We start from the raw sequence: 15106 nt of genomic DNA on the forward strand, positions 1-15106 counted from the left end.
AGCAGTATAACAATAAAAACTAGAAACAAACAAAACCTGCCACCAGTGGCCCATTTGTGTGAGTTTCTTTGATGCCTGTGTTAACGACCACAGTGTACTTCAGACCGACAAAAAATTCCTTATATTTCATATAAGGAACAGGCTTTTATAGGAATTAAATTGTACATCTACATCTGTACTCCGCAATCCACGTTATTATGAGTAGCAGACGGCACTGTGTACATTTTCACTTTCACTTACACCCATTTCTATTCAGCGTGCAGAACCATTGTTGTTAAGCCTTCGTGTGAGATCGATTCTTTCTAATTTTACCTTCATGGTCTTTTCACGGGATATACGTGGAAGGAAGAAATATATTGAATAACACTACTAGAAACGTAGGCTCTCAGAAATTTAATGGTAAGCCACACCGTATTGCAAAACGCTGCCATTGGAAACGCTCAGTAAACGAAATAACGAAAGTGTCGCTATTCTCCATATTATCACTATTACTTTTATGAATCAGATCTGGTACGGATCACAGACTGACGATAATACTGAAGTATTACTTGAGCGAGGGTTTTGTAAGCTACTTTTATTGTGGGTCAATTACACTTCCTGAGGAATCTTCCAATAAGTTTCTGATAGGCATCTGAGTGTTACCTCAGTACCAAGGTACAGAGCTTACTAGAGTACAAAACCCGACCTTGAAGGGAACTGCAGTAACAGCGTCTGTTAAAAGATTCAGCCAGTGAGGTGATAAGTACTTTTGTAGCCACACTTCACGCTTGTGTTTCATTATTGTACATAGGAAGCATAAACTAATGCATTTATTTGTATTTTTACAAAACAATGACGATTCCACGTACAATATAATCAAGTAAGTAATTGGCGTTTCTCAGTCCTACTTACCGAGGCTTTTCCGATAAATTTACTGCCCTGCAAAGTATTTATAGTGCTCAAGAAGGTGCCGTGGTCGTAGAACATTCCTGAATCGACAAAACTTCCACCTTAGACTGTAATTATTGTCTATTTTCAGTATTGGTCAATTTTTTTTTCTATGCCATTATCAACTGGTTGTTATGTATGGGGGTAGATCATCACGCTGTCCAGTCACCAGCTTATGTCACACAGACAAAAAATTTACGACAAGTAATCATGCATAAAACAATTTAAATGCAGTACCGTAACAGAGAACTTTTCGGTTCAGCGTGGTTAAAAAAGAGGAATAATCACAGCTGATGACGGAAGTATTGTTATTTCATTTTTTATAATATAATGGCTTGCGGAGCATAGATACATCGCCGCATGCTAAAAGGCCCTGTCATTCTAACCTAGTTTCGAGAAAATTGTTAAACACGTAAGCACATTTCAACCATTACTTCTTTTCTCTTGAAAAAAAAAAAGAAAAAGAAACAAAAAAAAACACCAGTAATGTCTAATGTTGGTGTAAATATCAGGGATCGTTTCACGATGTGGAAAACTAAAAATTTTGCACATAAAATAGTTTAAGCTTTTATGATTGAGGTCCTTTTAGCACGTTTCGCGATTTATTGTAGTATTTACTGATTTTGCTCTTAATAAATGCGTTGAATAGTGGATTTGATAGTAAGAACGCCACTGTACGTAAAATGCACAATGCTACTGATAAAAGGTGGATTTTATTATCTCTTGGGAGACTTTTATGGCAAGTTTCAACTGAAACATAAATCTTCTTCCAAAACTTCTGCCACATAGTCTTGAAATATCTGTCACAATTGTAGCGCGAGATTTGCCAGGTCGTGTATCATGTAGAACCTGTCATGCTTTCTAAGCACTCTTTTGATTAAGCTGAAATTCCTGTCACAAGGGAGAGAGGAATGTCCGCTGACAGGGAAACAGTGTTCAGTATTCTGAAACCGGTCACAACCAATGCCAGTAATATTCCGCATATGACACGATTTTTGTTCTATATTCCACAGTTGTCGGAATATAAGTGTAAATCAGTGACTGATGGAGGAACGCTCAGCAGAAAATTACAGAGGTAAGGAAGGTGCATACTTCTCTGGGTTTATGTCCTCCACTGCCTTAGCTGTCAACTGTTGCAGATAAAAAGTGTCCTAGACAGGAGTCTGTGGAATTTGGACATTTTGCTCGAAGGCAGATAGCAAGTACAGAGGGCTCATCTGTCCTTTTAGCTCCCTCTGCAAGCTGAAGTATAAAATTTTTGGCTCTTTCTCTTGTGAACTGTTAGTTTTCCAGTGCACATCTCTTTGTAGCATCGTTAAAGTCTGGGTTTGTCATGTTCACCTTCAGCTCTTCAAATGTGCAACAGCAGTCTATTAAAGGGCATCTGAAATGCAAAGTGAAATTCTCCTTGAAAAATGTTCCTTAAGGTGATCTTTATCTGGGGACGTTTCTCCTTAACTTACACGTCATTAGAATGTTAAGTCTGGAGTCAAAATATTTAATATTCTTGCCAGCATAATGACTTCCTTTTCACGGAAAACTTTCAATGTGTTGTCGTGTAGGTTATCATGTTTCTGCTGAAAGGGCTCCCTTGACATGCTAGAAGAGCTTCAGTCACAGAAGTCATAGCACATGCACGGTCCGTCACAATAACGTGACCGCCCGTCAAAAATATAAATAAACAGCGTGGGTGAGCAGGAAGAGAGTCAAGGACTTCCTGGAAGGTATGGAGAGGAATGTGGAGCCTTGCTGACTCCAGTGTCATGCCCATCTACCGTAAGCTTTCCCTCTGAGGATCCATTGTGCGAACGGCTCGATCGAGGTGGTCCCACACATTCTAGATTGGTTTCAAATCCACGGAGTTTGGTAGTCAGGGGAGTACAGTAATCTTATACTGGTGCTCTTCGTACCACGCACACATGCTGCAAGCTGTTTGACACGTTGCATTGTCCTGCTGGTAGATGTCATCGTGCTGAGGAAAAAAACAAATTGCGTTAGGGTGGACATGGTCCCCAAGGATAGATACATACTTGTGTTGACCCATTGTGCCTTCCAGAATGGTGAATTTACCCAGAAAATGCCACGAAAATGTTCCTCTGGCCATAACATTTCCTCCTCTGGCCTCGATCATTACGACGATTGTTGCAGGCCCTTACACGCCAAGGACCGTCTTTGCGGTGGGCATGAAAAATGATTTATCTGAAAAGGCCAACTGTTGTCACTCAGTGGACGTTCAGTTGCGATTTTTTTTTTAATTTTGAGTCATCAATCTTCTGACCAGTTTGATACAGTCTGCCACGAATTTCTCTCCCCCTTCATCTCAGAGTAGCACTTGTAATCTACATCCTCAGTTATTTTCTGAATCTATTCCGGTCTCTATCTTCTTCGACAGTTTTTACCCTCTACAGCTCCCTGTAGCACCATGGGAAGTTGATTCCTGATGTCTTAACAGATGTCTTATCAACTTGTTCCTTCTTCTATTCACTGTTTTCCATATGTTTCTTTCCTCGCCGGTTTTTCGGAGCGCCTCTTCATTCCTTACGTTATCAGTTCATCCAATTTTTAACATTCTTCTAAAGCGTCACATCTCAAAGGCTTCGATTCTCTTCTGTTCCTGTCTTCTCACAGTCCAAGTCTCACGTTCATACAGTGTTGTGTTCAGAAATTTCTTCCTCAAATTAAGACCTATGTCTGATACAAGTAGACTTCTCTTGGCCAGGAGTCCCATTTTGTTAGCGCAGTTCTGCTTTTTATGTCCGTCTTGTTCCGTCCGTCTTGGGTCTTTTGCTGCCTAGGTAGCAGAATTCGTTAACTTCGTCTAGTTCGTGATCCACAACTCTGATGTTAATTTTCTCACTGTTCTCATTTCTACTACTTCTCATTACTCTCAATCCGTATTCTGTACTCATTAGACTGTTCATTTCATTCAGCATATCCTGTAATTCCTCCTAATTTTCACTGAGAACAGCAATGTCATCAGCGGATTTTATCATTGCTATCCTTTCACCTTGAATCTTAACTGCACTCTTGCACCTTTCTTTTATTTCCATCATTGTTTTTGGACGTATAGATTGAACAGTAGGTGTGAAAGTACTACATCCCCGTCTTAATCTTTCTTTAATCCAAGCCCTTAGTTCTTGGTCTTCCACTCTTATTGTTCCCTCTTGGGTCTTGTACAGGTTGTATAGTACCAGTCTTCCTCTATAGCTCACCCTATTTTTCTTAGTAGTTAGAACATCTTGTTCCATCTGACATTGTCAAACGCTTTTCCGGAACGACAAATCCTATGACCATGTCTTGATTTTTCTTTGTTCTTGCTTCCATTATCAACCTCAACGTCAGAACTGCCTCTCTGGTGCCTTTACCTTTCCTAATGTCTACTCCTGGTATCTGAGGGCCCGGGTTCGATTCCCGGCTGGGTCGGAGATTCTCTCCACTCAGGGTCTGGGTGTTGTGTTGTCCTAATTATCATCATTTCATCCTCATCCACGCGTAAGTCGCCTAAGTGGCGTCAAATCACTAGACTTGCACCCGGCGGACGGTCTACCGGACGGGAGGCCCAAGTCACACGACATTTTTTTTAGCTTTCTTAAGGGCAAACGGACTGTCATCTAACACATAATCAGTTTTCTTTACTATTCTTCTCTATTACCATGCAGATTCGAGCCTTCATCGTCGATAAACAGCAGTCAGCATGGACGTACGAACGAGGCACTGATTGCGCAGCAATGTTCACCGAACGGTCGTAGACGAGACACTGTTGGTAGCCCTTTTGTTCATCTGGGCAGTCACTTACTCAACAGCTGCATGTCTATACGCCCGTAACCGTGTCCGGAGCCGTCGTTCGCTCCTCTGATTTTAAGATGGTGCATCACAGTTGCTTCGGCGCTAGTTTTGGGTTCACCATTTTTCTACGCACGGTATCCTTTAACCACGGCAGCACTCGAACACTTCAAAAACTTAGTCATTCAGGAAATGCTTCCACCCTTGGCCGCAAAGCCAAAGATCATTTTCTTTTGAACGTCTGATAAATCGATTCGTTTGCGCATTACGACAACGAGTGCACTATTGTCTCGTCCCCTCTGCATGCTTTATGTACCCCCCACTGCTAGCGCTGCCATCTGATGCCTGTGACTGGTTATTTCACGTTAACTTAAAACATGGGCAGTGGTCACATTAATGAGACTGGACCTATAAGATGATTTCTGAGGTTCTTTCCTACCATGATCAAGCTTCTGACTTAACAACAAGTCAATGTGGTGCACTTAATTTTGGTTCAAATGGTTCAAATGGCTCTGAGCACTATGGGACTTATCATCTGAGGTCATCAGTCCCCTAGAACTCAGAACTACTTAAACCTAACTAACCTAAGTACATCACACACATCCATACCCGAGGCAGGATTCGAAGCTGCGACCGTAGCGGTCGCGCTGTTCCAGACTGTAGCGCCTAGAACCACTCGGCCACAATGGCCGGCTTAATTTTGGACATTTGCTGACATCATTTTAGTATGTGGTGACTCTGATGGAGACGATGAGGCGCCTCTTCGGTTGTCAGGAGACGGTATTCGGTGCGGCTGGACTCAGACAGCTGGGGCCCTGGCCAGCAGCAGCAGCAGCAGGGCGGCAGCCCGCGCAGCCCCCAGCGGCCTGCGCCGGAGGACGCGCCGGGTCCCGGGCCCCCTCTCGAGGTGATGGTGCGCCGCCTTGCGGAGCGCAGGCCGCCCTCGTGCCGCCGAAGACTCAGCAGCGGCAGTGGCGCCTCCAACGGCGCAGTCACCCCCGCCGCCGACGCGCAGCCTAGCAGACAGCTATTCTCCAGTGCCTCCAGCAGGTCAGCATATAACGCACATATTCTCTCCAGCCTATAAAAAATGTATCTACACTTAGTTGACAAACGTCATGGGAAGCGATACGCACATATAGAAACGGCGGTAGTACCGCATACACTAGGTATATAAGTGCAGTGTGTTGGTGGAGCTGTCATTGGTACTCGGCTAATTCATGTGAAAAGATTCCCGACGTAGTTATGACCGCACGACGGGATTTAATAGACTTTGAGCACGGAATGGAAGTTGGAGCTAGACTCAAGAGACATCCTGTTGTAACCTGCTGTAACCGCGACCGGAACGGTCGCGGGTGCGTCCGAGAAAGCGCGGCGGGACCAAACGGAGAGCGGCCCGCGAACTAACAAAAGAGCGGAAAGGACGGACACGAAACAACGACGGACGATGGAGAGGGACCTCATGACGACAACACGCAAGAAGCACGGAGTGACAGAGACAACCAAACGAATCCAAGACGTTTACTAGTAATGAAAACAAAGAACGGTAAACACGCTGTCTGTTGTCGAGGGGATATGTCAAGACTCGCTGGCTGAGCGAGAGGCAGGCACTTAAATCCTCTACCGGGGGCGCCGCTATTGACCGCTGGAACCACTTGTTCCACTGTGGCGCCCTCACACTAAATGCGGGCCAGGAGGCGCGCGCCGCCACAGTTTACGGCGCGATGGTGCAGAGACCTCTAGGGCTCTTCTACGTCCATGACGTCTTGCCGGGATTCAAATTCCGCGGCGCGGTACCAGACATCCCATTTCGGAAATCGTTAGGGATTTCAATATTCCGAGATCCACAGTGTGAAGAGTGTGCCGAGAATACCGAAATCAGGCATTACCTCTCGCCACGGACAACGCAGCCGACGGGCTTCACTTAACGACGGAGAGCAGCGTCATTTGCATAGATTTGTTAGTGCTAACAGACAAGCAACAATGCGACGATCGTATCCTTTGGGACAGTACGGAAAAATTTGCAGACGACTGACGCGAGTGCCTTTGCTAAAAGTACGATATCGCCTGCAGCGACTCTCCTGGGCTCGTGACCATTTCGCTTGGACTATAGATGATTGGATAACCGTAGCCTGATCAGATGAGCCCCAATTTTAGTTGCTAAGAGCTGATGCTAGTGTTCGAGTGTGACGCAGAGCCCACGATGCCATGGACCGAAGTTGTCAATGACGCTCTGTGCAAGCTGGTGGTGGCTCCGCAATGGTGTGGGCTGTGTTTACGTGGAATGGACTGGCTCCTCTAGTCCAGCTGAACCGATCATTGACTGTAGATAGTTATGATCGACTGCTAGCATTCAAGGACTTCATGTTCCCAAAGAACGACGGAATTTACATGCATACAATGCGCTACAATGCGCCATGTCACTGGTCAACAGTTGTTCGCTATTTCTACATCTACATCTACATCTAATGGATACTCTGCAAATCACATTTAAGTGCCTGGCAGAGGGTTCATCGAACCACTTTCACAATTCTCTATTATTCCAATCTCGTACAGCGAGCGGGAAGAATGAATACCTATACCTTTCAGTACGCACTCTGATTTCCCTTATTTTATCTTGGTGATCGTTCCTCCCTATGTAAGTCGGTGTCAACAAAATATTTTCGCATTCGGAGGACAAAGTTGGTGATTGGAATTTCGTGAGAAGATACCGTCGCAACGAAAAACGCCTGTCTTTTAATGATGTCCATCCCAAATCCTGTATCATTTCTGTGACACTCTCTTCCATATTTCGGGATAATACAAAACGTGCTGCCTTTCTTTGAACTTTTTCGATGTACTCAGTCAGTCCTATCTGGTAAGGATCCCACACCGCGCAACAGTATTCTAAAAGTGGACCGACAAGCGTAGTGTAGGCCGTCTCCTTAGTAGATCTGTTACAGTTTCTAAGTGTCCTGCCAATAAAACATAGTCTTTGCTTAGCCTTCCCCACAACGTTTTCTGTGTGTTCCTTCCAATTTAAATTTTTCGTAATTGTAATACCTAGGTATTTAGTTAGATTAGACTGATTTATCGTGTAACCGAAGTTTAACGCGTTCCTTTTAGCACTCATGTGGATGACCTCACACTTTTCGTTATTTAAGGTCAAGTGCCACTTTTTGCACCATTTAGATATTTTTTATAACTCGTTTTGCAGTTTGTTTTGATGTTCTGATGACTTTTATTAGTCGATAAACGACAGCGTCATCTGCAAACAACCGAAGACGGCTGCTCACATTGTCTCTCAGATCGTTTATATATATAAGGAACAGCAAAGGGCCTATATCACTACTACGCCAGAAATCACTTCTGTTGTACTCGATGACTTTCCGTCAATTACTACGAACAGTGACCTCTCTGACAGGAAATCACAAATCCAGTCACATAACTGAGACGATATTCCAAAAGCACGCAATTTCACTACGAGCTGCTTGTGTGGTACAGTGTCAAAAGCCTTCCGGAAATCCAGAAATGCGGAATCGATGTGAACTCCCTTGTCATAGCACTCAACACTTCATGTGAATAAAGAGCTAGTTGTGTTTCACAGGAACGATGGTTTTTAAACCCATGTTGACTGTGTGTCAATAGACCGTTTTCTTCGAGGTAATTCATAATGTTAGAACACAATATATGTTCTAAAATCCTGCTGCATATCGACTATGACGATATGGGTCTGTAATTTAATGGATTACTCCTACTACCTTTCCTGAATATTGGTGTGATCTGTGCAGCTTCCCACTCTTGGGGTACGGTTCTTTCGTCGAGCGAACGGTTGTATGTGATTGTTAAGTATGGAGCTAATGCATCAGCATACTCCAGAAGTAACCTAATTGGTATATAGTCTGGACCAGAAGACTTGCTTTTATTAAGTGATTTAAGTTGCTTCACTACTCCGAGGATATTTACTTCTACGTTGGCAGCTGTTCTCGATTCGAATTCTGGAATATTTTCTTCGTCTTCTTTTGTGAAGGCATTTCGGAAGGCTGCGTTTAGTAACTCTTCTTTGGTTGCACCGTCTTCGATGGTATCTCCATTGCTGTCGTGCAGAGAAGGCATTGGTTGTTTCTTGCCGCTAACATACTTCACATACGATCAGAATAGCTTTGGATTTTCTGCAAGGTTTCGAGACAAAGTTTCGTTGTGGAAACTGTTGTAGGCATCTCGCATTGAAGTCCGCGCTAAATTTCGAGCTTCTGTAAAAGATCGTCAATCTTGGGGATTTTGCGTCTGATTAAATTTGGCATGTTTGTTTCGTTGTTTCTTTAACAGTGTTCTAACCCGTTTTGTGTACCAAGGAGGATCAGCTCCGTCGTTTGTTAATTTGTTTGGTATAAATCTCTCAATTGCTGCCGATACTATTTCTTTGAATTTAAGCCACATCTGGTCTACATTTATGTTATTAATTTGGAATGAGTGGAGATTGTCTCTTAGGAAGGCATAAGTGAATTTTTATCTGATTTCTTGAATAGGTATATTTTTCGCTTATTTTTCGAGGATTTGGGGTTTACAATATTCAATCTTGCTACGACAGCCCTGTGTTCACTAATCCCTGAATCGGTTTTGCTGCCCGTTATTAATTCAGGATTATTTGTTGCTAAGAGGTCGAGTGTGTTTTCACAACCGTTTACTATCCGCGTGGGCTCATGAACTAATTGCTCGAGATAATTTTCAGAGAATGCGTTTAGCACAATTTCGGATGATATTTTATGCGTGCCTCCGGAATTGAACATGTATTTTTGCCAACATATCGAGGGTAAATTAAAGTCACCACCAACTATTATCGTATAATTCGGGTGCGTGTTTGTAATCAAACTCAAGTTTTCTTTGAACCTTTCAGCAATTGTATCATCTCAATTGGGAGGTCGGTAAAAGGATCCAATTATTATTTTATTCCGGTTGCCAACAATGACCTCTGCCCATAACTCACAGGAAGTATCTACTTCAATTTCGGGACAAGTTAAACTACTTCTGACAGCAACAAACACGCCTCCGCCAACCGTGTTTAGCCTGTCCTTATGGAACACCTTTAGGAGCTACGCCAAAATTTCGGCTGAGCTTATATCCGGCTTTAGCCAGCTTTCAGTGCCTATAACGATTTGAGCACCAGTGCTTTCTATTAGCGCTTGGAGCTCTGGTACTTTCCCAACACAGCCACGACAATTTTCAACTGTTATACCAATGGTTTTTCCTGTGTTCAGCCTCCACCCTTTGTGACTGAAGCCCTTCATGTGTTTTCCCGAGACCTTCTATCCTAAAACACCGCCCAGTCCACACCACACAGCCCCGGCTACCCGTGTAGCCGCCTCCTGCGTATAGTGGACACCTGACCTATTCAGCGGACTATGCTGCAAATGGTCATGGTCAGCTCTGCTTTCAAGCAAGACTGGCAGCCTTCTGTTAGCCGCTCGAAATCAGAGATAATCTCTTCTGATCCAAAGTTGGTACCGACGTTAGCAACCACCAGCAGCTGGCTGCACCCTGTGCTCTTTCATGGCATCCGGGAGGACCCTTTCCACATCTGGAATGACTCCACCAGGTAAGCACACGGAGTGCACATTGGATATCTTAACCTATTGGTTTGAAGAACACTCTGGACGGTTCGAACGAATGATTTGGCCACTAATCGAACACTTTTGGGGTATAATCTAGAGATCAGTTCGTACATAAAATCCTGCACCGGCAACACTTTCATCATTATGGACGGCTATGGAGGCAGTATGGCTCAACATTTTTGCACGGGATTTCCAACGACCTGTTGAGTCCATGCCATGACGAGTTGCTGCACTGTGCTGGGCAAAAGAAAGTCCGACACGTTATGAGGAGGTATCTCATGACTTTAGTCATCTGAGTGTATTGTTTCGTAACTAATGAAAACAAGGCATCAGTTCCGAAGAACAATGTTTAACGAAAGAATGCAGGTGGTTACATACTGATCGTTACCACAAGGGGTTTTGTTAAGCACACCAATGTTCGAAATATAAAAAAATGATAATAAGTTAATGACACACTCTGTGTAGCAATTAATTTGAATAATTAAGTGGTTGAATGAATTTAGATTGCATAGTAATTACAGTCACCAGATCAGAAACGAGCAAAATTGACGTGACTTTGAATGATGTAATAACTGGGAGTGGATAATAACGCAGCAGATAAACAAAATGCCCTAGCGCGAGCTTACATGTCGAAAACACGTTAACAACGATGCTAATTTGGAATACACTGATAGTAGGCGAGGATTAACTAGTCTGATGCGAATCACCTCGTCTATCTCTCCTGTATCGATCTTTCGTCTTAGAGTAGCACCCTCAATCATATATTGTATAAAGGGTGTATAAAAACATATGATGCCTTGCAGAAAATAAAGGCGAAACGCGTATGGCACTAAAATTGTGTTTTATTCAGTTGCTGTCAGACGGTCCATAAGTGAAAATTATCAATATACCGTAGTATTACGCGCAACTGAGGAGGACAGGACCACAAAAGTTGAAGATGGATGTGAAAATTCAGAGATTTATTCTTGACAGCAAATTATTATAAGAAGTTCATATTGCAATGCCCTTCCTCCTTCTATATTACTGATAATTTAGAAAATTTGCAAACATAATAATTAACGTCTGTTGGGATTTGGGAGAAATGGAGGAACTTACGATGCAATATTGACCCTACGACTTATCTTAGAAAACAGCTTAATCAAAGGCAAACTACGTTTATAGCATTTGTAGACTTAGGAAAAGCTTTGACGGTGTTGACTGGAATATTCACTTTGAAGTTCTGAAGGCAGCCCGGGTAAAATATAGGGAGCGAAAGGCTTATTTGCAGTCTGTACAGAAACCAGACGGCAATTATGATTCGAGTGGCATGAAAGGGAAACAGTGGTTGAGAAGGGACTGAGACAGTGTTGTAACCCCAATGTTATTCAGTGTGTACATTGAGCAGACAGTAAATAAAAACCAAAGATGAATATTAGAGTAATAATTAAAGTTCAGGGAGAAGAAATAAAAACTAAGATTTACCATTGACATTGCAATTCTGTCAGAGACAGCAAAGAATTTGGGAGAGCAGTTGAATGGAATGGACAGTGTCTCGGAAGGGGGGTATAAGACGAACATCAACAAAAGCAAATCAAGAATAAGGGAATGTAGTCGAGTTAAGTGCTGACGAATTAAATGCTGACAGAATTAGTTCGGAAACGAGACACTTAAGGTGGTAGACTAGTTCTGACATTTGGACAGCAAAATATGTGATGATGGCCGGAGTAGAGAGGAGATAAAATCTGACTGACAATGGCAACAAAAGCGTTTCTGAACAAAAGAAATTTCTTAACATTTGATACAGATGTGTTAGAAAGTCTTTTCAGAAAGTATCTGCATTGAGAGTAGCTATTTATGGAAGTGAAACAGAGACGGTAGATTATGTAACTATTGAAGAGGTATACACATTCTGAGATATCAAGGAATCACCAATTTCGTATTAGAGTGAAGTGCCGTGGCGGGGGTGGGGAGGGGGGGTTAAGATTGTAGAGGGAGACCAGGAGCTGAGCAGAATAAGCAGATCCAGAAGGATGTATGTGGTAGTAGTTTTTAGGAGATAAGGCATTTGAACAGGATAGAGCAGCGTGGAGAGCTGCATCAAACCAGGCTTTGGACTGAAGACCACAACAACAAAAATAATTAGCTCAATTAGTGTCTATATGCTGATTAGTATTAAGATGACTGTGTATGCCCTGAGGTTTTCGGACTAACAAAGAAAAAGAAACGGTCGCCAACAGATCCAACAACAACTGATCTTTAATAGTACACAAAGACCTTATGAGTTTTGCACTAATATTCATGATTATGTACCATCCTAATAAAAGTTATCATCTCCATCCAAATACACATACCTTCAATCATGAAATCGATAGTCCTTTTCCCCAAAAACACAATTACTCCACTTACAGTAGCACGTGCGCTTGCTAAAGGGAGAAACTGCTAGTCTCTACTTTAAATCGTGTAACCATAAGTAATGAAATGATTCGATTTTTTTGTTTTAACCACCGTAATGGTTCTGTTAAGGGTAGCTAAATAGCTAACAAGTGTAAAGTCTAGCAAAACAAGTGTCTATTGTATTATCTGCAATAATGCAATTTTCAGTAACTATTCCTGTTCACTGAATTAATCAGTTGCAAAGACTGATTGAAATACCACTAGTGAAAACTTTGCGAAGGCAAATGGCCTTCATGGCAGTGTTAACTGGACTTCAGTTCATATTCCATGCACTGGTCCAACAAAGAGAGATCACTTGCCTGATATCGTCTTTCGTCCATTATCCAGAACGTACTTGTATTTTTGTATATTGTTTACGTATGACTGTTATTATTATTGGAGCTTTTCCAGCAGGGACGGTAATAAATATGACTATAGTTGGCTCCTTTAATTAACGAAAAATAAGGAGAAATGATTCAACATTAGATAAATTTCACCACAGTCAATAATATGCATTTTTCCGCCAAATACTTTTATTGCACAACTTTATCTATTATGAGAGAGAGTTCTGTCACTACTCATAAAGTGAGGTAAAGAATACGGTTAAATCCGTTTGATGTAAAATAGAAAGGCAGTGCACTTACGTCGCTCATGTGGAGTGTTATAATTACGATATCTTGCTAGAGTGGTTATTTTATTGAAATGTGGCTTCAGTAATGCTTCACAAGTGATTAGGCGTCGTGACAGCGGTCACCGTTACTAATGGCCACACCATCCAAAGAAGTAGCCTTCGTTCATTCCCAGTTTTTCAGTTGCATTTCCCGTTAACAGGCCACAGGCTGCAGCGTCCAGTATTGTGCACTAAGCTATCAACAACACATAGGTATAAGTAATATATCCTGTCTGACAGTCTTTACATTGTGAAATCACTTCAAATACACTGTCTTTGATGATCCCGCAACATGTCCGTTCACTCATTGTCTAGAAAGCATCTGTGTTTCAGCTGTGCTTCACGAGTGCCTTGCTCTAAAATTAACCTCAAAGGGATAATTCACAGCAATTGTTCTTGTCTGTTCTACCCGCATTGCCCCAAAAGAATACATTGCACAAAAACTAAATCACATTATTATCCTAAATTCCTCTCTCGCCTTATAATAATTTCAAATACATTTTTAAATTATCCACACTATTACATTAAACAAAGTAGTTTCGCAAATACGTGAAAGAATTAGATACAATTATATTAAATTTAAATCTTTTACACCTTTGTCAGAAGCTGTTATGATGCCAGGTAGAACTACGTAAGGCGTGCAGCCGCCTATCGTTAGTTAGCGGAAAACAGAACAGTGGTTACGTTGTCTGGCAGCTAGATAATGCGAGCATGTATCTTTTGTCATCATCGCTCCCGTGCCTGATTAATTCATCAGACGCCTTTATTTCTCGTGCCGTGCACAGATAGTGCAGTGGAATAGTTTCGGCATATCAGTGTAGATGTCTTCGCGACGCATAGCTATATGAACATTGGTCCAAAAATCATTCGTTAGTGAGGTATGAAAGAAATTCCCTGTAGTCACTCTTGATAGTGTAATTTACGTCAGATGTGCATTATTACTCGGTTTCTTGTTTACTGTTGTCATGGTGTTTGCATTGTATGTTGTGATTGTCATTGGTTATATTTTAAAGTAACTTCCATCAAAAAATGTGACAACGATTATTCCCTGTAGTGATGCCTGATTGTGCAATTTACCTCAAATGTGCATTTTTACTTGCTTTCTTGTTTACTGTTGTCATGTTGTTTGCATTGTTTGTGTGATTGTCATTGGTTCTATTTTAAAGGAACTTCCATCAGAACAGATCACAACAAATCACAACGATTATTCACTGTCAGAAATGATGGATATGCACTACATGTACGCGATGTCTCAGGACGAATTAGTTTAAGTTCCGGCGGGAGAGGATGAATTCGGCATAAGGTGCATGGAATATAGAATATGGGTTTAGTAGCTGGGCGGTTACCCGTACTGGTGATTATCGGACAGGGTACTAGGAATGGGTTTTCCAGTTTATGTATTGGATGCGAAGGTGCACCAACAAGAGAAGGAGGTGTGGGGAGTGCATCATTTGTTATCAGATGCGATTTGGGAGAATTTAGGCAGCACGGAAGGTAAGGCAGACTGCACGTTTTCTCAGGATTTCTACGTTTTTATAGATTTTAGTGGAAATTGAGATCCAGGCAATGTTGGCATAAGTTAGAATGAGATAAATGAGCGATCTGTAGGTGAGGATGATGGCAGGAGGATGTAGACCCGAGGTGCGGCCTTCAGTAGCTGTAGACTGTTTTGGGTTTTGTGGTGGATGGTAACTTTCTTTATTTTCTGTCAAGGGTTAGTCCT

At 42.2% G+C, this 15106-nt stretch overlaps 1 protein-coding gene and 1 long non-coding RNA gene across 2 annotated transcripts in view; both read left to right on the top strand.

Moving 5' to 3' along the window:
• Window positions 1-5622, top strand: part of LOC126482272 (uncharacterized) — a 114281-nt gene extending 108659 nt beyond the window's left edge. The window contains exon 4 of the long non-coding RNA XR_007587618.1: window positions 5485-5622. This is a non-coding gene — a long non-coding RNA (uncharacterized LOC126482272). The remainder of the gene's footprint in view (window positions 1-5484) is intronic.
• LOC126481948 (uncharacterized) overlaps window positions 5621-15106 on the top strand; it is a 49171-nt gene continuing 39685 nt past the window's right edge. The window contains exon 1 of the mRNA XM_050105907.1: window positions 5621-5760. Coding sequence (XP_049961864.1) covers window positions 5621-5760 — 140 coding nt within the window. The remainder of the gene's footprint in view (window positions 5761-15106) is intronic.

Source organism: Schistocerca serialis, chromosome 5 (assembly GCF_023864345.2).
Source record: "Schistocerca serialis cubense isolate TAMUIC-IGC-003099 chromosome 5, iqSchSeri2.2, whole genome shotgun sequence".
Lineage (NCBI taxonomy): Eukaryota > Metazoa > Arthropoda > Insecta > Orthoptera > Acrididae > Schistocerca > Schistocerca serialis.